The sequence below is a fragment of the Panthera onca genome, chromosome A3, assembly GCF_046562875.1.
Source record: "Panthera onca isolate mPanOnc1 chromosome A3, mPanOnc1 haplotype 2, whole genome shotgun sequence".
Classification (NCBI taxonomy): Eukaryota; Metazoa; Chordata; class Mammalia; order Carnivora; family Felidae; genus Panthera; species Panthera onca.
This window is the reverse complement of record NC_138341.1, coordinates 114,306,864-114,329,773: the sequence shown is the minus strand read 5'-3', so window position 1 is coordinate 114,329,773 and position 22,910 is coordinate 114,306,864. Positions and strand designations below refer to the sequence as shown.

The 22,910-nt window shown below is 45.5% G+C and overlaps 1 protein-coding gene across 6 annotated transcripts in view; it reads right to left on the bottom strand.

The window, feature by feature from the left end:
• Positions 1-11,345: 11,345 nt before the first annotated feature.
• EFCAB8 (EF-hand calcium binding domain 8) overlaps positions 11,346-22,910 on the bottom strand; it is a 66,527-nt gene continuing 54,962 nt past the window's right edge. For all 6 annotated transcript variants that reach the window (XM_060615475.3, XM_078444153.2, XM_060615486.3 and 3 more), the window contains 5 exons: positions 19,918-20,086; positions 14,461-14,593; positions 13,084-13,288; positions 12,900-12,998; positions 11,346-11,953 (listed from right to left, as the gene is read on the bottom strand). In XM_060615475.3, the coding sequence (XP_060471458.3) occupies positions 11,528-11,953; positions 12,900-12,998; positions 13,084-13,288; positions 14,461-14,593; positions 19,918-20,086 (1,032 nt within the window). In that variant the 3' untranslated portion in view covers positions 11,346-11,527. The remainder of the gene's footprint in view (positions 11,954-12,899; positions 12,999-13,083; positions 13,289-14,460; positions 14,594-19,917; positions 20,087-22,910) is intronic.

Genomic DNA, 22,910 nt, shown 5'->3' with positions numbered 1-22,910 from the left:
CCACTGGTGAAATCTATCAGACATTTAAGGAAGAAATATCAGTTCTGACAACATCCACTCATGATGAAAACCCCTCAACAAAGTAAGTTTAAGGGAACATACCTCAACATAATAAAGGCCTTGTATGAAAACCCACAGCTAACATCACACTCAATGGTAGAAAATTAAAATCAGAAACGAGACAAGGATGTCCACTCTCACCACTTTAATTCAACATAGTACTGGAAGTTCTAGCCACAGCAATTGGACAAGAAAAAGAAATTAAAGGCATCCAAATTGGTAAGGAAGAAAAAGAAGTAAAACTCACACTACTTGCAGATGACATGATACTATATATAGAAAATCCTAAAGACTCCACCAAAAAACTACTAGAACTTATAAATGAATTCAGTAAAGTTGCAGTATACAAAATCAATGTACAGAAATCTGTTGTATTCCTACACACTAATAATGAAGCAGCAGAAAGTGAAATTAAGAAAACAATCCCATTTATGATTGCCCCAAAAACAATAAAATATCTAGGAATAAACTTAACCAAACAGGTGAAAACTATAAAACACCGATGAAAGAAATTCAAGACGACACAAAGAAATGGAAAGATACTTCATGCTCATGGGTTGGAAAAACAAATACTGGTAAAATGTCTACACTACTCAAAGCAAGCTACAGATTTAATGCAATCCCTATCAAAATACCAACAGCATCTTTCACAGAACTAGAACAAATAATCCTAAAAATTTTAGGGAACCACAAAAGACCCTGAAAAGTCAAAACAATATTGAAAAACAACAACAACAACAACAACAACAACAACAACAACAACAAAACTAGAGGTGTGACAATTCCAGACTTCAAGTTATATTACAAAGCTATGGTAATAAAAACAATATGGTATTGGCATAAAAATAGACACATAGATCAATGCAACAGAATAGAAAACCCAGAAATAAAGCCGCAATTATATGGTCAATTAATCTTTGAGGCAAGAATATGCAATGGGAAAAAGAGTCTCTTTAACAAATGGTGTTGGAAAAACTGGACAGCTACATGCAAAAGAATGAAACTGGACCACTTTCTTTCACCATACGCAAAAATAAACTCAAAATGGTTTGAAGACCTAAACGTAAGACCTGAAACCATAAAAATTCTAGAAGAGAGCACAGGCAGTAATTTCTCTGACATCGGCCATAGCAACGTCTTTCTAGACATGTCTCCTGAGGCAAGGGAAACAAAAGCAAAAATGACCTATTGGGACTACATCAAAATAAAAAACTTCTGCACGGCAAAGGAAACAGTCAGCAAAACTAAAAGACAAATGGGAGAAGATATTTGCCAACGACATATCCGATAAAGGGCTAGTATTCAAAATATATCAAGAACTTATACAACCCAACACCCAAAAAAAACAAATAAGCCAATTTAAAAATGGGCAGAACACTTGAACATACATTTCTCCAAAGAAGATGTACAGATGGCCAACAGACACATGAAAAGATGCTCAACATCACTCATCATCAGGGGAAGAGGTCAAAACTGCAATGAGGTATCACCTCACACTTGTCAAAATGGCTAAAGTAAATAACACAAGAGACAAGCGTTGGCAAGGAGAAAAAGCAACCCTTGTTCACTGTTGGCGGGAATGTAACCTTGTGCAGCCACTGTGGAAAACAGTATGGAGGTTCCTCAAAAAGTTGAACATAGAACTATTCTATGACCAGTAATTGTACTACTGGGTATTTACCTCAAAATAAAACTTAAAAACACACTAATTCAGAGGGATACATGCACCCCTGTGTTTGTTGCAGCATATTACAACAGCCAAATTATGGAAGCAACCAAAGTGTCCATCGATAGATAAATGGATAAAGATATGATATGGGACACCTGGGCGGCTCAGTCAGTTAAGCATCTGGCTCTTGGTTTCAGCTCAGGTCATGATCTCGCAGTTTGTGGGTTTGAGCCCCACATCGGGATCCACACTGACTGTGCAGAGCCTGATTGGGATTCTCTCTCTCCCTCTCTCTTCCTCTTCCCCACTCTCTCTTTTTCTCTCAAAATAAATAAATTTTAGGGGCACCTGGGTGGCTCAGTCAGTTGGGCATCCAACTTCATCCCAGGTCATGATCTCACAGTTTCTGAGTTTGAGCCCTGCGTCGGGCTCTGTTTGGACAGCTCAGAGCCTGAAGCCTGCTTCGGATTCTATATTTCCCTCTCTCTGCCCTACCCACCTTGTGCTCTAACTCTCTCTCAAAAATAAACAAATATTTTTTAAAAATTGAAAAAATAATTTTGTTAAAAACTTAAAAAAAAAAAAAAAGAAGATGTATCAAGGCCGCTGGCCAGCTCAGTCAGAAGAACATGTGACTTCTTTTTTAAGTTTATTTATTTACTTTGAGAGAAACAGAGGGAAGGACAGAGAGTGAGGGGGAGAGAGAGAATCCCAATCAGGCTCCACACTGGCAGAGCAGAGCCTTACACAGGGCTCGAACTCACAAAACCATGAGATCATGACCTGAGCCAAAACCAAGAGTCAGTCAGTTGCTCAACCAACTGAGCCACCCAGGTACCCCGAGCATGTGACTCTTGATCTCAGGGTCATGAGTTGAAGCCCCATTTTGGGTGTAGAGATTATTAAAAATAAATAAATAAACTTTAAAAAATATATCTTATTTATTTATTTATTTTTAATTTACATCCAAGTTAGTTAGCATATAGTGAAACAATAATTTCAAGAGTAAATTCCTTAATGCCCCTTACCCATTTAGCCCATCCTGCCTCCCACAACCCTTCCTGTAACCCTCTGTTTGTTCTCCATATTTATGAGTCTCTTCTGTTTTGTCCCCCTCCTTGTTTTTATATTCTTTTTGTTTCCCTTCCCTTATGTTCATCTGTTTTGTCTCGTAAAGTCCTCATATGAGTGAAGTCATATGATTTTCGTCTTTCTCTGACTAATTTCACTTAGCATAATACCCTCCAGTTCCATCCATGTAGTTGCAAATGGCAAGATTTCATTCTTCTTGATTGCCGAGTAATACTCCATTGTGTATATGTGTGTGTGTATACATATACACGATGGAGTATTATATATATATATACCATATCTTCTTTATCCACTCATCTACTGATGGACATTTGGCATTTGGGCTCTTTCCATCCTTTGGCTATTGTTGATAGTGCTGCTATAAACATGGGGGTGCATGTGTCCCTTCGAAACGGCACACCTGTATCCCGTGGATAAATGTCTAGTAGTGCAATTGCTGGGTCGTAGGGTAGTTCTATTTTTAGTTTTTTGAGGAAGCTCCATACCGTTTTGCAGAGTGGCTGCCCCAGTTTCATTCCCACCAGCAGTATAAAAGGGTTCCTCTTTCTCTGCATCCTCGCCAACAAAAGATAAATTATTTTTAAAAAGAGAAAATATGGTATCTGTATACAATGGAATATTATTCAGCCAGAGAAAAGAGTGAAATCTTGGCATTTTCAACAACATGGATGGAGCTAGAGAGTACAATGCTAAGTGAAATAAGTTGGTCAGAGAAATACAAATACCATTTGATCTCACTCATATGTGAAATTTAAGAAACAAAACAAATGTGGGAATGCAAGCTGGTGCAGCCACTCTGGAAAACATGGAGTCTCATGTTTTCATAATACATATATATACATATATATATTCATATTCATATATGTATATTCATATATACATGCATATATATACATATATATACCACACATATATATACATGTATATATATATATACATATATATATATACACACACACACACACACACACACACACACACACACAATGGACTATTACTCAGCCATCAAAAAGAATGAAATCTTGCCATTTGCAACGACGTGGATGGAACTGGAGGGTATTATGCTAAGTGAAATTAGTCAGAGAAAGACAAAAATCAGATGACTTCACTCATATGAGGACTTTAAGAGACAAAACAGATGAACATAAGGGAAGGGAAACAAAAAGAATATAAAAACAGGGAGGGGGACAAAGCACAAGAGACTCATAAATGTGGAGAATGAACAGAGGGTTGCTGGAGGGGTTGTGGGAGGGGGGATGGGCTAAGTGGGTAAGGGGCACTGGGGAATCGACTCCTGAAATCATTGGCACTAGATGCTAACTAATTTGGATGGAAATTTAAAAAAAAATAAAATTAAGAAAAAGAAACAAAACAAATGAGCAATAGAAAAAAGAGACAACCCAAGAAACAGACTCTCAACTACAGGGAACCAACTGGTGGTCACCAGAGGGGAGGTGGGTGGAGGATGGGGGAAACGGGGTGAAGGGGATTAAAACTATACTTAACCATGATGAGCACTGAGTAATGGATACAATTGTTGAATTACCATATTGTACACCTGAAACTAATGTAACACTGCATGTAACTATACTGGAATCAAAATAAAAAACTTAATAAAAAAAGAAATACCAATCTATGCAAATCTTTTAAATGAGAAAACTAAAATCAAAATATTTGTTCTAAGTGTACATCGACTGTTATTTAACCCCACATCCACCTAAAATCATCTCACGTACCATATATGGTTCAAGGTCCTCACTTTGAGAAACACAAATCTAATTCAAGCCCCACATGGTAAACTGAGGCTAAGAGAGGCCCAGGGCTCGCCTGAGGACGCCCAGGATGTCTGGCAAAAATGGACATGAAGCCAGACCTCCTTGAGCCTTTTCTTCCTGTGATTCTATCGCTGGGATAAAGATTCAAGAAGCTGCAAACTGGACATGCGAGGGCCTAACAGTCAAACCCTGTCTGGGCTTCAATACCAGGAGCTACACCAGAGGCAAGGACCCAGGCCTCTACGTACCCGTCTCCTGTAAAAGCAGAGTAGCTGTGCCCCACGTTGCATGTGTGAGCATTCCAGTCTGGGGGTAGAAATCAGTGCAGGGAGCCAGAGTGCCATTGGACAAGTCAAACTCCTCTCTGGGCCTCAGTTTCCTAATCCATAAAATGGAGCAATCATTTTGCCTGGCAAGGGCTGTTCTGAGGCTCAGACAAGACCGCAGCCATTAGGCCGTGTAAAGAGGTACAGTGTTCTCAACAAACATCGGAGGGGCGTTGGCAGGTACCATTTCATGGTGGTGTCACCCATGTGAATTTCCATGTCAGTTTCCTGCCCTCAAGGGTCCAGCTCCGGCAGGTGCCACGTCTCTGTTTATTCTATCTTGATGGAATTCTTTCCAAAAAGGACGTGGCTCCTCCCGGCACATAGAGGAGCTGTTAACCCCTTCCCCACTGAACCATGGAACCATCTTCGGCCTACACACTTGATTCTTTCAGCGTGTCGGTGCCCTGCAGGCGACTTGCCCCTCTCCCCAAGCCTCCAGCCTATACCTGTAATAACAGTGATAGTAATAATAATACAATAAAACAATTATGGGGCAGTAAGTACCTTCAAAGAATCAAGATAATGTGCTGATCAAAAACACAGCCTATTTAAAAAGAACAGAAAAGGAAAGCAAAACAAAACAAAACAAAACAAAACACAAAGCAGGCTCTGCGGCCAGGCTTTTTCCCAGGTTCGAACCCCAACCTCACCACTAACCAGGCACATTTCTCTGTGCCTCTCCATGCCTCAGTTTCCTTATGTAGCAGATTTGGATAATATCAGTATCCACTTGTTTAAATTGTGAGGATTAAAAGTAAAGACTTTAGGGTGCCTGGGTGGCTCAATCAGTTAAGTGTCCGACTTCAGCTCAGGTCATGATCTCGCAGTTCATGGGTTTGAGCCACGCGTCAGGCTCTGTGCTGACAGCTCAGAGCCTGGAGCCTGCTTCAGATTCTGTGTCTCCCTTTCTTTCTGCCCCTCCCCTGCTCACATTCATTCTCTCTCTCTCTCTCTCTCTCTCTCTCAAAAATAAACATTAAAAAAAATATTTTAGGGGCGCCTGGGTGGCTCAGTTGGTTGAGCATCCGACTTCGGCTCGGGTCATGATCTCGCGGTTTGTGAGTTCGAGCCCCGTGTTGGGCCCTGTGCTGACAGCTCAGAGCCTGGAGCCTGCTTCGGATTCTATGTCCCCGCCCCCCTCTCTCTGCCCCACCCCTGCCTGTGCTCTCTGTCTTTCAAAAAGGAATAAACATAGGAAAAAAATTTTTTTTAAGCTATCATTTCTCTAAAAAAAAAATATTTTAAGTAAAGACTTTAGAACATGTAAAGTCTTTTGAACAGTGCCTGGCACATAGTATGTGCTTGATAAATGTGTCATTATTACCACAGATGCAGCATAGAGGGCTGGTTAGGAGTATGGCTACTTCCTAGCTATGTAACCTTAGTCAGTTACCCAACTTCTATGAGTCCTATTGTCATAATGGTTAAATGTGATCACGCCTGGTACAAAATAACTACTCAATAAAAAATTGTTACTCTTCCATGCCAGGCACTGCGATAATCTCATCAAATTCCCACTACAGAGACACATTCTATCCTACTTCAGCAGGGACTGAATTCTAATTGCCCATAGTGGTAATGTGCTTTATTTTCTGGCTTCCTGTCTGTCTAAACAGAGACACCCATGAACTGACTTCAGAGTAAAACTAACCTCTTGCAGGGGGATTGGGCAGCTGGGATAACTGAGTTGAATCTCAAGTGCCAGCTGGGATCGATTGGAAGGGGCTGCCTAGGAAAGGAGTTTGAAGTCATATGCGGGCTCTGCAAGAAAGTGCATGATCCAGTGGTGTTTCTTCCAAGGGCAAGAGTGGGGCTGGGAGGAGGTTGTCTTCCAAGGGCAAGAGGGGGGAGGGAGGGGCTACAACACATGCCACCTATTCATGCCCACCCATCACCCTGAAACAAATAAAATCAAGAGGTCCCAGGGGACTTAATTCTGTGTGTGAAGAAGTAACGACTGAGAGAATGTTGGGAGAAGATGACGTTTCTGTCCAGTTTTGCTGGCTTCTGTGATGGAGTGGGCAAGGAGAACATTGAGGCTGGATGGGCCAGATGGGTTGGACACTCCCTTTCCTGACCTTTGATGTTGCCTGCCACAGGAGGTGGAGGTCTCCTGTCATAAGGAATCTTTCCACCACTTTTCTGTCTCCAGTGTCCAAGGGATGCCCCACCCAAAGGCAGCACCCCCAAATCCTGAGCATCTTGGCCCAGAAGCGGCAGAAACACCTAAAATCCCTGGTTGGAAACCTAGCTGTGACGTTTCCTGGTTAGGTGGCCCTGGGCAACTCATCCTGTGTGAGCCTCCGTTTTCTCATCTGTATAATGGGGATAGATGATCTACGACATAGGAACCTTGCGAGAAACTGTGTGTAAAACATCTGGCAAATTGGAAAGTTACTTCGCCCCCCCTCCCCGCCCAGTCGCATCCCTTCAACAGCCTCCAAGGAGAACTACAGGTTCCCCACCTCCCTCACTCCCCGCCACTAGCCCGACTCCTCTCCCGGAGAAAGAATGAATCCCCTCCTCCGCGCCTCTGAACCGGCCGGGGGCTGTAACCGCATCTCGCTCCACCAGGGGGCGCACCCTCCCCAGCAGGCGTGCCCTCACCGCCTTGTTCCTATCAAAGTCATACCAGCTTTCCAAGGGGGGAAAAAAATCATTGAATTATGAGACACATCCCAACTTCTGAAACCTTAAAAACCTTGTTTTTAATACAATTTTAAAATTATGTCTGAGAATTGAGGAAATACGATAGTTTTTAAAAGCTCTTGAAGTCGAAAGGGGGGAGAAAAGGGTTTTGAAGGAAAAGCAGCCCAGAGCAGCCCAGAGCTCCTCTCCTGCACAACTCAGAGGCTCCCACAGTCAGCTCCTGGCCATGAGAGTCTGCCACCCTCTCGTCCAGGCCACTCATGGTGCCTGCCTGCCCTCACCCCGGTCTCCCAGAACCACTCCTGCCCCCACAGTCCCTCACCACTAGGCAGCCAGAGGGGGCTTTTCAAAACACCAGTGAGACTGTGTTGCACCTTTTATTAAAATGCCTTCAGGATTCCCAAGAGAAAAAAGCCCCGTGTCACTGGCCCCTTAGGGTCTCTCCCCACAGCCCCTCCCTCCTTCCGTTCACTCTACTGAGCCACACTGGCCTCCAAAAATGCCAATTCGTTCCCACCTGGGGCTTCTTCCCTGGCTGTTCTCCCTGCTGGAAGGCCCCCTCTCTACCGCCCCCACTGGCACTGGTCTGGAAACAGGTCACAAAGCCCAGACAGCACCGCTCAACAGGAAAGGGCCCGGTGACCCCGGGCAAAGATGCACCCTCCCTGGGCCCCCGGCTGCCTCTCATGTGCTGGACACGTGATGGATGTGGTGCGTGTCCAGGACGTGGGCGACACGCCGTTCCACATCTGCACTTCGTTCCCCGGCCCAGGACACAGCGGGCGCCATGTCCGTGGTGAACTTGGCACCCTGAACACCCGGCCTCGGTCGGGCCTTCAGAACAACGAGACCCCCAGCCTGGCTCCCAGACTCTCCTCGTTGCCCCACTCCCAGGCCTTCGCCCCGGCAGTTTCCCTTGACTGACCACCAGCCAGTCCAAGACCTGCCTCCCCTCCCCGACCTCAGTCAGGATCCACTCAGCATCGAATCCAGAAAGAAGCCCAGATACCAGAACCGGGCAGGACCTCAAGGCCCCGGTCCTCTGCTCCTTCCCAGCAGCCCCTTGGGGCTCACAGACAGGGTCTGTCACTGGGGAGGGACGCTCCACAGTCCATCCAGGGCTAGCAAATAGGGGACACCTGGGCCCAGAGAAGAGAAAACCAGGGTGAGAGCAATCTCAGGGGACCTCCTGGTAGGTAGACTTTGAGATAGACTTTGAGCTAATAGTAAACAAACAGTTATCCAAGGCCTGCTGTGCACCAAGTACGGGGCCAGGTGTGGGAACAAGATAGACACGGCCCTGCCCTGGGGGCGGGGGTACTGTGGTGAGAATAAAGCAGGGCGGGGGGGGGGGGGTGGGTGGGTAAAAAGTCCAGGGGTACCAGGCCCTGAAGCGATATTTGAGGAGGGCATAAAGGAGAGGCCATTTGATGGGCCAGAAGCCCTTCTCAGCCAGAGCAGACAGCAAACACAAAGGTCCTGGCTGGCTCTGGGCTAAAGGCCCCCTCCCCCAGGAAGCCACTTCAGATTGCTTCTCCTGGTCCCCACTGCATCTGCACACTGTCCCACGAGCTCCGCCTGCCTCCCCCTGGATGCCCAATCCTTGCGCTCAGTAAGAGAATCTATTGGATACACTAATGAGAAGGTGCATCCACGCTACACAGGCGTGGTCTGTGTCCCCAGTAGGCCGAGGCTGAGCGTTCCTCATTCTGGTGTCCCCGGTGTCCAGGGCAGTGCCTGGCACACCGCAGGTGCTCAATAAGTGTTGAACAAGTGTGAAACAGGGAATCGATGCCAGAAAACAAGGTCAAGGATGGCTCTTCTGAGGGCAAGGCTGTCTCCAAGCCCCTCGGTGCTCTCTCGTGCCCCATCTGCTGGTGGAAGGACACCCACCCTCAGTCTGCCATTGAGGTCATGACCCCTCAGGCCAGCCGGGCCGGGAAAACGTTTCTGTTCCACTGGAGACAAATGTCTGTTCCTTTGTCGGACTGTTAGCGGTACATCGTGAGGGGACGCACAGGAGGCACGTGCCTTCCTGCCTCTTTCAAGAGCAGTGTGGCGGTAGCCCTAGATCCTGAAGAAAGCGACCCAGAGCAGGGCTGAATGCAGCCATCACTGGCGAGGGTCGCGAGGAATTACAGCAACACAGCGATGTCATTTGCTCATCCTGTGAGAAAGGCTGCATTCAAAGCCGGGATGCCAAGGTTACGGGCCGTGTGGGTGTGAGCATATGAGGAGGGAGTGAACGGGAATCGAGGCTGTGAGGGCACACGTGTGCGTAAAGACAGAAAAACATCTAGAGGAAAATGTGCCAAACTGATCTCTGGGAAATAGAATCCAGATGGTTTTTATTGGCTCTTACGCTTTTCGGTATTTTCTTGATTTTTCTATACTCAGCCTCTGCTACTTTTAGAATCAGAGGAGAGCTAAATATAAGTAGTTTTTTAAGGCCATTGATGCAGAAGGCAGAGAACAGGCAGAGAGGAGACTGGTGTGGCTGTGTAGACACCTGGGCCTGGGGAGGTGAAGAGGGGCGCTCAGGGAAGCACAGATGACCAGGAGACAGGACACTGGGCCACCAACCCAGCTTCCTCACTCACCAACTCCAGTGTGACACTGGCCTCCAGTTCTGGGCTCCCAGCATCTGGGCTCTAAGCTCCATCTGACCCTGATGCTCCAGAATTATCTGTCCCATATCCCACCTGGGGTTTGGGCCAGGAGAGGCTGGGTGGGAACAGCAGGAGAGACAAAGCATCACTCACATCACTGTAGGTAGAACTCAGCCCCGCCGTGCCTTCTGGGCCTGGGGTTCTGTATCGTGGGTGCCTGCCGGTTGGAGGGACGGCCAGCAAGCCCCTGTGGCCAGACATAAATCCCCACGGGCAGCAGCAGCTAGGGTAGGAGTGGAGACTCAGACTATTATTTTCTTAAGTGCCTACAATGAAACACGTGGGCAAAGGCAGTAAAATGTTGTAAGGGGCTGGGTCCTACTGAGAGGAGGATTCACCGAGCCCCAGAGTCTCGCGGAAGTCTTCCCCTGAGGTTGACCTGTCCTGACCCCTAGTGTCCAGCCAGATGGCCCCTAAGTCAGGATCTGAGGTCCGACAGGGGACCCCAAACCTCCCTCCAGGTGAGGGATGTGCACAGGCCTTTAAGAAAATTCCCCGAGGCCTGGTAATTGCCACATCCCATCCCTACCCCTCAGTACCCTCCTCCCCCCATGTCCTTCCCTCCACCTCTGGGCAGAGGCCTTGACCCTGCCACGGCTTTTACCACCGCCCTGAGTTCTCCACCCAAGACGCCGCCCAGAGCAGCACACAGCAGAAGGATCAAGGGGCTTTGGTTCAGAAAAACCTGGGTCCAAAGGGACAGTCACAGAGCCAGGCCAAGAGGCCCCTCCACCATCCTTGAGGGGCAGGACAGTTTGTAAACACAGAGTTCTCTGGGGTGGAGTACCTGGTGGTGGGGGAGAACAGGCACAAGGCAGGGCAGGAGACAAACCACCTCCGGATGGCTGCGGGGCCTCACTCCAGCCATGAGGCTGAACCAACTTTCAGATGCAAACCGCTCACCCTAGTGGCATGACCCACTGACCACAACACCAAGGAGCCTCTGGGGCCCTGTCCCTATGCTTCACCTGCTGGACAGCTGGGCCAGGTGTCTCGGGGGAGGGGATTCTCCCTGCATCCAGCCGGGGCCTCATCAGGGGAACGCGGCCAATCTCCAAGACAGCCTGGCGCTTAAGGGGGTAAAGGGACACACAGCCTGACCTCCCGGCCTGGAGGCCTCTGATATCTGCAAATATTTATTTTCTTCTCCAGGACTCTAGTGAAGAAGGAGGTCAATAGAAGGAGGTCTGTATCCTCTGGGTCTGGCAGGGGTGAGCCAGGGACAGACAGGACCCCCATGGGCCTGGTCACTGTGCTGGACGACTGGAGACACGGTGGGCCACCTCAGAACCCGATGCGGGAACTTTTCATGGAGGACAGAAGGGTGGTATTCAGGGGTCTTGAGAGCTGCTTGATGGACGAGGCAACAGGCATGGGTGTGGCCAACCTCTGCACGATGTACCTGGATGCCTGGGACAAGACCGAGGGGGAGGACTGGAGGTACGGGGAGGTGGACAGGCCAGACTCCAGGAACCTGAAGCCTGAGGCTGTCCAGGAGAGGGAGTCGCTGGGAGAGAGGGAGGCAGTGGGCGAGCTGGTCGTGGTGTTGGGCATGGTCTCCCTGTCAGCATCCGGGTCCTTCTGGCGGTTGTGGGTCACCGGGTGGGTGCGCTGGCCCTGCTGCCCCAGGACGTTGTGCAACACGAGGTCAGACATGTGGGTGGGCGACAGGTTGTTGAAGTGCAGGCTTTGGTAGATCTGAGGTGAAATCTGTGGGGAACAGAGCAGGGGAGTTTGAGTTCACCCAGGACCAAGAGCAGGCTCACGCGGAGGATGGGCCAAGTCTCCAGAGTACCGTGGTTGTCACTGATGTCCACAGCCTTCCGGAACTGCAAGCCCACTGTGCTCCAGGCCCGGCAGCCAGCCCTTCTCCTGGGGTTGGCAACAACGCTTTGAGGTCAGCACTGGACCGTCCCCATCTTAGAATGAGGCCTCAAGCTGGGCCTGATTGAGGCTCAGGTGGGAGGAGTCCCCCAGACAAGCTCCCACCTCTCCTGTCAGCACTCACCAAGCTGCGCTTTGAGGCCCATCTCCAGAAGGCAGGGATGTGGCCTCCCTTCGCACTGACCTCTCCCAGCCCGGGACAGAGGGGTTCTCTCACACCACTCGGTGCCCATCACAGAGGGAGGAAGTTCTCATAAATGCCCCTATGGCAGATGCCTCTGAAAGAGGCTGGAGTCTGCCCAAGCAAGAGGCTTGCTTAGATGGGGCTCAAAGCTGTCTTGCAAAGTCCCCGGCTCTCTCTTTCTTTCCCCAAGCAGAGCCCCCCACTTCCGTTCCCTCTGTCTCTCACATGGCACCGGGAGACCCCGTGTCTGCTCTAGAGCAGCCCACAGTACGGAGACTAACAACCAACCAAACGCACAGCCACAGACTTTGGGAAATTCTTTGAAGGCTATCAAAGTCCCAGGTCCACAGAGAACCTCCTCCCATAGGCCCGATGAGGTGTGTCCTCAAAGACAAAACCTGTGTCCATGGCCTTGGCCAGGGCCTTGGCAAACAAATCAACCCAACCAGCTTCATCCCAGAATTCTGTTAAAGGGCTGGTGCTTCCCTTGCCCCCACGAGAGGGCCCTGTGGGCTCAAGGGAGGCTGCTAATGGAACTGGGATCCCCAGCCTCCAGCATCTCAGGGAGCGAGCCCCACCCTGCTTCACCTGGTACTTCATCCAGCTATACTGCACGTTGGTGGACCAGAGTCCAGGACTCCGTGACCGGTCCTTAGGCTTGTACGCGGCTCCCACAACTTTGCTCTCCTGCAGGAGTCACGGGCAAGAGTGAGGCCTCAGGGCTGACAGCTGAGGGCCCCTCTATGCCCCCGGGTCCCCCACCCAGCCTCACCTGCTTGCCCTTGGACTCCCACTTGCACCAGCTGCTCTCAACGTCTTCCTGGGAGCGCTGTCCAGCCCACGGGGACGTCTGGGTTATCTTCTGCAGGTTGGCCCAAGCTTCAGCCTCCGTGTCTGGCTTCCCATTCAGGAGAGCCACGAGTGCCACCTCCTCCTGCCGCTGGTACACCAGGGCCTCAGCCAGAGCCCGCTCCTCCCTGATGGAAGGCACTTTCCTTCATAAGATGCCCTCACACCACAAGCAGCCTTCCCGGGGAGCACAACGGGTTTCTCCCGCCTGGGCCCGATCCTCTTCTACCTCCTTATCCCTCTCCTGAGGTCATACTGCCCAGGACCAACACTAAACAGGTGTCCAATTAACATCAGCAAAGACTAGATTAAACGGACCCCCCAACAAGTCCTGAGACCTTTCCTAGCACCCTGAGCTCTTCCCATGGAGGTCTAATACCCCATCTTGATCTTACCTGGTCCCCCCAAATGTGGAATATTTAAACATCCTCTCCCTTCCAAGGAAACCCTACCTCTACCTTGTTTGATAACCCCACATAGGACCGTAAAGAGGTATGCCTTGACAAGAGACTAGGAGCCACAAGGACTGTATGGGTGCCTGGAAAACTCCTACTGACATATCAAAACCCAATTCCAGAATCTCTTCTCTTATGAAGCTTCTCTTTTACTTGATCCACCCAATGAGGTGATTGTCCTCTGAGCCATTCCTATTCTTAATAGTCTCATCACTTATCAGATAAAACAACAACCATGAGTTTGTGTGCCAATCTCCCCAAGTGGACTCTGAGTTCTCTGAGGCAGGACTTGTATCTGGACCTCTAGAACCTAACACAGAGTCTGGAAGTCAGCAGGACCTTGGTAAATATTTTTTTGGGATGACCCCAAATTATCTGAGACTTGGTCAGGAATAAGAGTGGAACATGGGTGGAGAAAGAACCTGTAGAGGAAAGCAGCAGCAAGCAGCCTGACTTTCCTGTGGATCAGGGAAATAACACAAGTGTGTGTTCAGGACCAGAGCTCTGGGCAGTGTCCTACCAGGGACCTCTAGCCACATAGAAATGGCCCCAGCAGGGAAGCCAGCCCTGGCAAATCTGAACCGGGCTCTGGGGCAGAGGCCCATCTAACGGCTTGCCTTTCTATACTTTCTGCTGATTTGTACCACTCAAACTTTCAGTGGACCTGGGCTCTTAGGCCATAGCTGCCACCTGTAGAGTCAAGTTGCCTGCAAGTCCCAAACCTTTGGCCTTTACCAAATATGCCCAGTGCTACCCAACCCAGATGAGGCTGCCTGGGACCTGGGGAGGCTCCCAGCCTCCCCCTCCTTGGGCCAGCAAATACCAGCTGGGCTGTGATAACTCACTGCAGCTCTGAATGGAAGGCCTTCTGGGCAGCAACTACAGTGTCATCCTCCTCCTTTGAGTTTCTTCTCAGTTCAGGATCACCAACCATCTGAATATCCCGCAGCCTTTTCCAGACACTCAGGCCGAACGTCCCTGTGATTTAACCAGAACCAACTCAGTCACAAGAAGTGGCCTACCTCCCTTTCTCTGAACCTGCTACCCCTCACCCTCCACCCTCAAGACTCAGCTAGCAACCCCTTACCCTTGGCCCACACTTCATGATGCTTACCACATGCCAGGCATTATGCCGGCTACTTAACAAATACCTGAAGGAACTAGCCTTAGTCCTACAATACACTTGGAGTTCAGGCCAAAGCATCCTGCCCCACATGTAGGCTGAGATGGAAAGACCTCGATGGCAATGACTGAGTGATCTTCAATTGGGCTTAAGCAGCTCGTGTGTAAAGTAGCAATGACATAAAGTGATCAGGCACCCACCAGACATGAGATTGGGGTGGCACTAGAGAGGAGAAAGGCTGGAGGAGAAAGCAGGTAGTAAGAACAGAGAAACATGAGTCCTACTTTGGGGCAGGGCATGGTGAGTAGTAGGCAACTGCCCTGCTGCAGAATTTCTAAAAATTAAAAAATATAGTTAAAAAGTCATATTTTAAAAACTCTTGGGGAGCTGTAGAAGCAAAAACAGAGTAGATGAACTAGGGGTGCCAGGGTGGCTCAGTCAGATGAACATCCAACCTTGATTTCAGCTCAGGTCATGATCTCACAGTCTTGAGATTGAGCCCCGTGTCAGGCTCCGCACTGGGTGCAGAGCCTGCTTGGGATCCCATCTCTCCCTCTTCCTCTGCTCCTCCCCCACTCGTGCACATTCTCTCTCTCTCTCTCTCTCTCTCTCTCTCTCTCACTCTCTCTCTCAAAAAAAATAGATTAACTAAAACTACAGAAAGGGGGATGGTGCCTGAGTGGCTCAGTTGGTTAAGGGTTTGACTTCAGCTCTGGTCATGATCTCACATTTCATGAGTTCAAGCCCTGCATTGGGCTCTCTGATGTCAGCACAGAATCCACTTCAGATCCTCTGTCCCCCCTCTCTCTCTCTGCCCCTTCCCTGCTTGCTCTCTCTCTCTCTCAAAATAAATAAATATTTAAAAATTTTTAATAAATAAAAAAATAAAATTATAGAAAGGGAAGAGTCCTTCCAAGAAGAACTGAAATTGAGATCTGATTCCTTCTCTGGGAGTCTGGGCACAGGCTGAGTGAGAATCAGGCTCTGCTTAGGCAGAAGGAAGCTCCTGGAAGCAAAAGAAACCATCGGAGCTTCTGCCAGACATTCTGGCTGGCAGGATGGGATCAAGTCTAGTGAAGTCCCAAATGCATAGACGTGTTTTCCATAGGACATTTGCTGAGCACTAGGGGAGCTGAGGGCCTGGAATTTGGGTTAGACAGATAGAATGAGGTTGTTGGGAGACAAAGTCCCACTGGAGGAAAAAACCTTTGACAAACACAACAGACTTCACCCTTGAGACGATTGCACAATGGAAGATGGAAGAAAACCAAGTCTTCCTAAAGCTGCAACCCAGACCCAATCCAGCTCAGTTCCTGACAGCAATGAGATGAGCAGCCTTGTACAGAGCAACGAGCACATGTGCTGGAGGAAAATCCATCAACTTCTGTCTCTATGGTTCTTTTATACAAAGTCTAGAAAAGTCTTGGCTTTGGTTTGAGGAGGGGTTGTTTCATTTTGGGGGGTTTTGGAGAGGTAGGTTTTTTATGCATTTAACATATAAAAAGACAGAAAAGTACAACCAATAATAAAGAGAAGAAATAGGCATTAGAAATAGACCCACAGATAATTCTGACACAGGAGTTAGCAGATAAAACTTTATTGCAAATAGTTACATAAAATGAAGGAAAATATGAACAAAATGAAGGGAAAGAAGGAGAATTTCAACAGTGAATTGTATTCTACAGGAAAGAACCAAATCGGTATTCGAGAACTAAAAAAAATATGAAATTAAGAATTAACTGAATGGATTTAATACCAGGCTGCATACAGAAGGAGACAGGACTAACGAATTGGAAGGCAGGTCATCAGAAAATATCCAAACTAGAAGGCAGAGATAAAAAACAAACAAAAACAAAAAAGAAACAAACAAAAAAACAGAAAGAACAGAACAGAGCATAATAGCCATATGGGACAGAGTCAAATGTTCTAACATATATGTAAATTGGAACTCCATAATGGGAGGAGAGAGAGAATGGGCAAAAGCAGTATTGAAGAGATAATATTTGACAACTTTTCAAAACTGGTGAAAAATACCAACCCCCAGATTTAAAAAGATCAGTGAACTCCAAGTGGGATGAATACAAATAAAAGCACACTAGGAACATCGTAGTCAAACTGTTGAAAACCAAAAGCAGTCAGAGAGAAAAGAAAAATTACTTTCAAAGTAACTTACAGTTGACTTAAAAAAATTCTTTTTTACATTTATTTATTTTTGAGAGACAGGGTGAGACAGAGCACAAGCGGAGGAGGGGCAGAGAGAGAAGGAGACACAGAATCTGAAGCAGGCTCCAGGCTCTGAGCAAGAGTTCAGCACAGAGCCTGGCGCAGGGCTTGAACCCATGGACTGCAAGATCATGACCTGAGCCAAAGTCAAACACTTAACCGACTGAGCCACCCAGGCACCCCTACAGTTGACTTTTTGAGAGAAAATATGGAAGCCAAAGACGATAGAAAAGTCTCTTTTTCAATATTGAAAGAAAATTAACTTCCAGCTGAGATTTCTATGCCCAGTAAAAGAGTCTTAACATTTTAAGACAAACTAAATATGTTTTCAGATACAGAAAGCTTAAAGGATCAGTACAGATGGATTCTATAAGAAATAATAAAGGAACTTCTTCAGACTTAAGGAAAATGATAGCAGACAGAACCCCAGTATTTCAAGAAGGAATAAAGAGCATCAGAAATGGTAAATATAGGTAAATATAAAAAGAAATAGGCTGCTTACAGTAACATTAATAACAGTGCCTTGTGGGAAGACATAACATATTTGAAATAAAATATATGCTAGAGATAGCATAAACAGTGGGGAGAAGAAAGTAAGATTCTTGCACAAGAAGTGGTATCAGGTCAAGAGTGTATATTATAACCTCTAAATAATCTCTAAAGAACACTGAAGAATAATATAAAAACATACAACTAAAAAGTTAATAAAGGAATAAAACAAGATAATTGATTTTTTAAGTTTATTTATTTATCTTTGAGAGAGGAAAGCACAAGCAGGGGAGGGAAAGAGAGAGATACACATGGAATCCCAAGCAGGCTCCAGGCTCTGAGCTGTCAGCACAGAGCCCAACATAGGGCTCAAACTCATGACACACGAGATCATGACCTGAGCTGAAGTCAGATGCTCAACCGACTGAGCCACCCAGGTGCCCCGATAATTGTTTTTAAATACTTGATTAATGCAAAAGAAGAAAGAAAAGGAAGACTAAAGGAACAAAGAATAGAAAAACAGTATCAAGATGATAGACTGAAACCATATAAATAATTCCATTAATATTTGAACGGACTAAATATACAATTAGAAGGCAAATATTGTCAGGATGAAAAAAATAAAACTAAATACAATGCTGTTTAAAAGAGGCACATATAAATATAAGGACAGAGATAGGTTGAAAAGTCATGTTGGCAAATGTAATGAACTTCCAGTGGTCAGATGAATAAATTCTGGGGATCTAATGTATAACATGGCAACTATAGTTAACAATACTATATTGTATACTTTAAATTTGCTAAGAGAGTAGATATTAAGAACTCTTACCTTGCACAAATACTATGTGAGGTGATAGATGTATTAATTATCCTGATTGTGGTGATCATTTCACAGTGTATGCATATACCAAATAATCATGTTATACACATAAAACACCAGCTTACTCAGTCTTTTTTTTCTATATTTCTATTACTATGTCTTCATAGTCACTAATCCCTTCTTCTGTAGTGTCTAATTTGCTATTAATCCCATCCAGTGTATTGTTATCTCAGACACTGTTATTTTTAATTTCTAATTTCAATTTGGGTCTTTATATATATATATATATATGTATATATATCTTTATATATATATATATATATGAAATATAGATATAATATATTTCATATAATACAGATGTAATTTATAATATTACAAATATATACAATACATACTAGTATATTATGTATAAATTATAATACCTCAGGGATTACTATTCTTTGCTGCCTGCTGTCTAATGTCTGGAAACTGTCACATATACTTTGTTCATGTTTTTAGTTGTTTAAAGCGAGAATGTAAATCCAGTCCTTGTTAGTCTATCATGTCTGGAACCAACAGAAATGATAGGCAATAGAAACAGACCCAGAAGTGAACCAGATATTAGAGTTATCAAAGACTTTAAAATAGCATTGGCAATATGTTCAAGGATATAAACTATAAAATGAGGAATTCCATCCAAGGACAGGAATAAAATAAAAATAATCAAAGAGTTTTTTACCCATATAAGAGCTGAAAATGTGAGGAAAGGAATAAATCTTTGATAAGAGACAAGAGACCAAGGCTGCTTTCAGCCCTGACAGAGTAATGAGAGGAGGATAAGCCCAGATAAGTGCTTAGTGAACTTTGAACAGCCTCACATGGCATGACATACTATAATCCAGGATGTTCAAGCCACAGGGCAAGTCTGTAGCTACCCACCAACTCTTTCCCTCAGGCCTTCACAGGGTATATAGTGGCAGTCCAGTGAAGGCTGGGGGCAGGGCAGAAGAGCTGAGACATAGACCATGCAAGTATCAAGTGTAAGAAAGCATACGGTGCTTTTTCTGTGATGGCTATAAGGATATATGTATACTTTCTGAAAATTCATCAAGCTGAACCCTTTTGGTTTGTGTGCTTTACCTTATATAGGTTATAACTCAACAATTAAGTTTATTTTTTTATTATTTGAGAGAGAGGGAGAGAGTGCACATGAGTGTGCAGGAGAGGTAGAGAGAGAGAATCTCAAGCAGACTCTGCTGTCAGCACAGAGCCCGACATGGGCTCGAACTCACAAAGTGTGAGATCAGGACCTGAGCCAAAATTAAGAGCCAGACACTTAACCAACTGAGCCACCCAGGCACCCCAAGTTTATTTTTAAAAAGAGAAAGGAATGTGCCTTCTCAGATACGTGATTTGCAAAAATATACACAGGCAAATAATGTTGGGTGGATGGGTGGGGGGTTAGATGGACAGCTGATGGATGAGTGGACACACTGCTGAATGGACAATTGGAAAGGCACATATCCTGTGATACTATTTGAGCAAAGGCAGCTGCTATGGCTTGAAACTCCACCCCATAGGATATAAGGTTTATGCCATTTTATGCTCTAACAGGGACAGGACCACAATGGGCCATGTGGCACGGCTGAGCTTCAGTAGGACCCATACCAACGGTGTCACCGGAGAGTTTCCGAGCCTTGACATTACAGTCCTGGCCAGCACTGATAACCAGCTGGAAGGCATCTACATACAGGATGTCTGCCACACTGTCCAAATGGTCCTTCCAGGTATTCAGAAGCTTGGGAGGAACCAAGGAAATGGTCTGGCCAGCCACAACCTACAGAGGACAACACAGGAGAACTACTTATCCCAAGACACAGGTTCACCAGAGGGCACATGACACTGGAGGCAGCAGAGCCCTCTGGAAGGATCCTGGGACACAGTCCCTTGGCCCACGTCCCAGGGTCCTAGTTCTAGACACGTTCCCACATTAGCTTTCTGGTGACTTCAGGTAAATCCTGGTACTTCTCTGGCCCTCACTGGTCCCTTTGGTAAAATCATAAAAAAGCATTCGCATATTGCTATATTGTTTACCAGATGTGTCTATACAGATTATTCCATTTGAATGTCATAACAACCTTACAGGATGTGTATGAGTCTCACCATTTCGTAGAGGAGAGAACTGAGCCCAGAGCCACATAGTGGTGAGGCTAGGACAAGAAAAACGGACAAAGGATGTGAACAGACAATTCCCAAAACTATACATGGCCAATAAAATAAGGAAAGATGTCAACATCACTAATAAGCAAAGATAGCTTCATTAAAATCAAAGGAAACCATTTGTATCTAAAAATCAGCTAAAGGTTTGTTTCACTTCGAACATTTATTTATTGAATGCCTTCTCTAAGCGAGGCACTCTGATAGACCCAGGGAACGCTCACTCGGATGAATACCGCTAATAATAAATACTTTATGTTGGCAAGGATAAAGCAGAATAGGCTAATAATGTGCAAAACTCTATAAACTTTCTGGAGTGTAGTTTGGCGGTACACATTAAAAGCCTTGGAAAGATTTATGCTTTCTCCCCATATTATTTCCATGAGATAAATTACCAGATGCATGAACAACTACAAATAAACAAAAAAAGATTCGTGAAAAGGAAAAATTGTTCTACCATTTTTCTACCTTTTAAACACAGTTTTATTGAGATATAATTCACAATTCACCCATTTGAAGTGCTCACTTCAGTCATTTTTAGTATGTTCACAGAGTTTGCAACCACCATCACGTTCAATTTTAGACCATTCCATCACTCCACAGTTGGTATAAATGGAATCATGCAATATGTGGTCTTTTATGACTGGCTTCTTTCACTTAGCATAATGTTTTCAAGATACATCATGTTATAGCGTGGATCAGCACATCATTCCTTTATGTATCTGTTCAACAGTTGTGGACATTTGGGTTGTTTTCACTTCTAGGCTATTGTAAATAATGTTGCTATAAACACTCGTATATAAGGTTCTGTGTGGACACCTCTTCATTTCCCTTGGGTGTATATTTAGAGGTGGAATTCTTGGGTCATATGGTAACCCTATGTTGAACTTTCTGAGAAACTTAAATCGTTTTCCAAAGTGGCTGTACCACCTTACGTTCTTACCAGCAATGTATGAGAGTTTCAATTTGCCCACAACTTAGCCAACATTTATTATCTACAGCTATCCTAATGAGTGTGAACGGGGATCTCATTATGGTTTTGATATACATTCCCCTAATGGCTAATGATGTTTGGCATCTTTTCATATACTTATTGCTGATTTGTGTATCTTCTTGAAGAAATGTCTATTTAGATTCTTTGCCCATTTTTAACTGGGTAATTTGTCTTTTTATTGTTGATGTGTAAGATTTCTTTGAATATTCTGGATACTAGTTTCTTATCATGTACATTATTTGCAAATATTTTCTCCCATTCTATATGTCATCTTTTCACTTTCTTATATGGTGTCTTTTGTAGGCCAAAAGTTTTTAAATTTGACAAAATTCAATTTATTTGTTTGTTTTGTTGTTTGTGTTTTTGATGTCATATTTAAGAAATATTGGGGCGCCTGGGTGGCTCAGCCAGTTAAGCGTCCAACTTCGGCTCAGGTCATGATCTCGCGGTCCATGAGTTCGAGCCCCACGTCGGACTCTGTGCTGACAGCTCAGACCCTGGAGCCTATTTCAGATTCTGTGTCTCCCTCTCTCTCTGGCCCTCCCCGTTCATGCTGTCTCTCTCTGTCTCAAAAATAAAATAAAAGTTAAAAAAAAATTAAAAAAAAAAGAAATATTGCCTAACCCTTGCACCTGGGTGGCTCAGTCAGTTAAGCCTCTGACTTAGCCTCAGGTCATGATCTCATGGCTCTTCCAGCCCCACATTGGGCTCTGTGCTGACAGCTCAGAAGCTGCAGCCCACTTCGAATTCTGTGTCTCCCTCTCTCTCTGCCCCTCCTCTGCTCTCTCTCCCTCTCTCTCTCAAATAAACATTAAAAAAATTAAAAAATATATTGCCTAACCCAAAGTCATGCAGATATCTCCCTATGCTTTCTTCTAAGAGTCTTATAATTTTAACTCTTCCATTTAGGTCCATGACCACTGAAAGTTAATTTATGAAGTAAAGTATGTTTTCCTTTATGTTGTGTGTTCATTCTTTGCTGTGGATATCCAGTTTTCCCAGCACAATTTGTTTAAAAAGATTATTCTTTCTGGGGCCCCTGGGTGGCTCAGTCGGTTAAGCATCCAACTCTTGATTGTAGCTCAGGTCATGATCTCACTGTTCGTGAATTTGAGCCCCACATCAGGCCCTGCACTGACAGCATGGAGTCTGTCTGCGATTTTGTCTCCTGTCTCCCTCTCTCTTTGCTCCTCCCCTACTTGCGTTCTCTCTCTCTCTCTCTCTCTCTCTCTCTCTCTCTCTCTCTCTCAAAAATAGATTTAAAAACATTTAAACAATTATTCTTTCCTCCATTTGATTGTTTTGGTACCTCTGTCAAAAATAAATTGATCAGAAATTTGACAGTTTATTTTTCCACTCTTAATTCTATTTTATTGACCTATATGTCTATGCTAATGCTAGCACCACACTATTTTCACTGTAGCTTTGCAGTAAGTTTTGAAATTGGGAA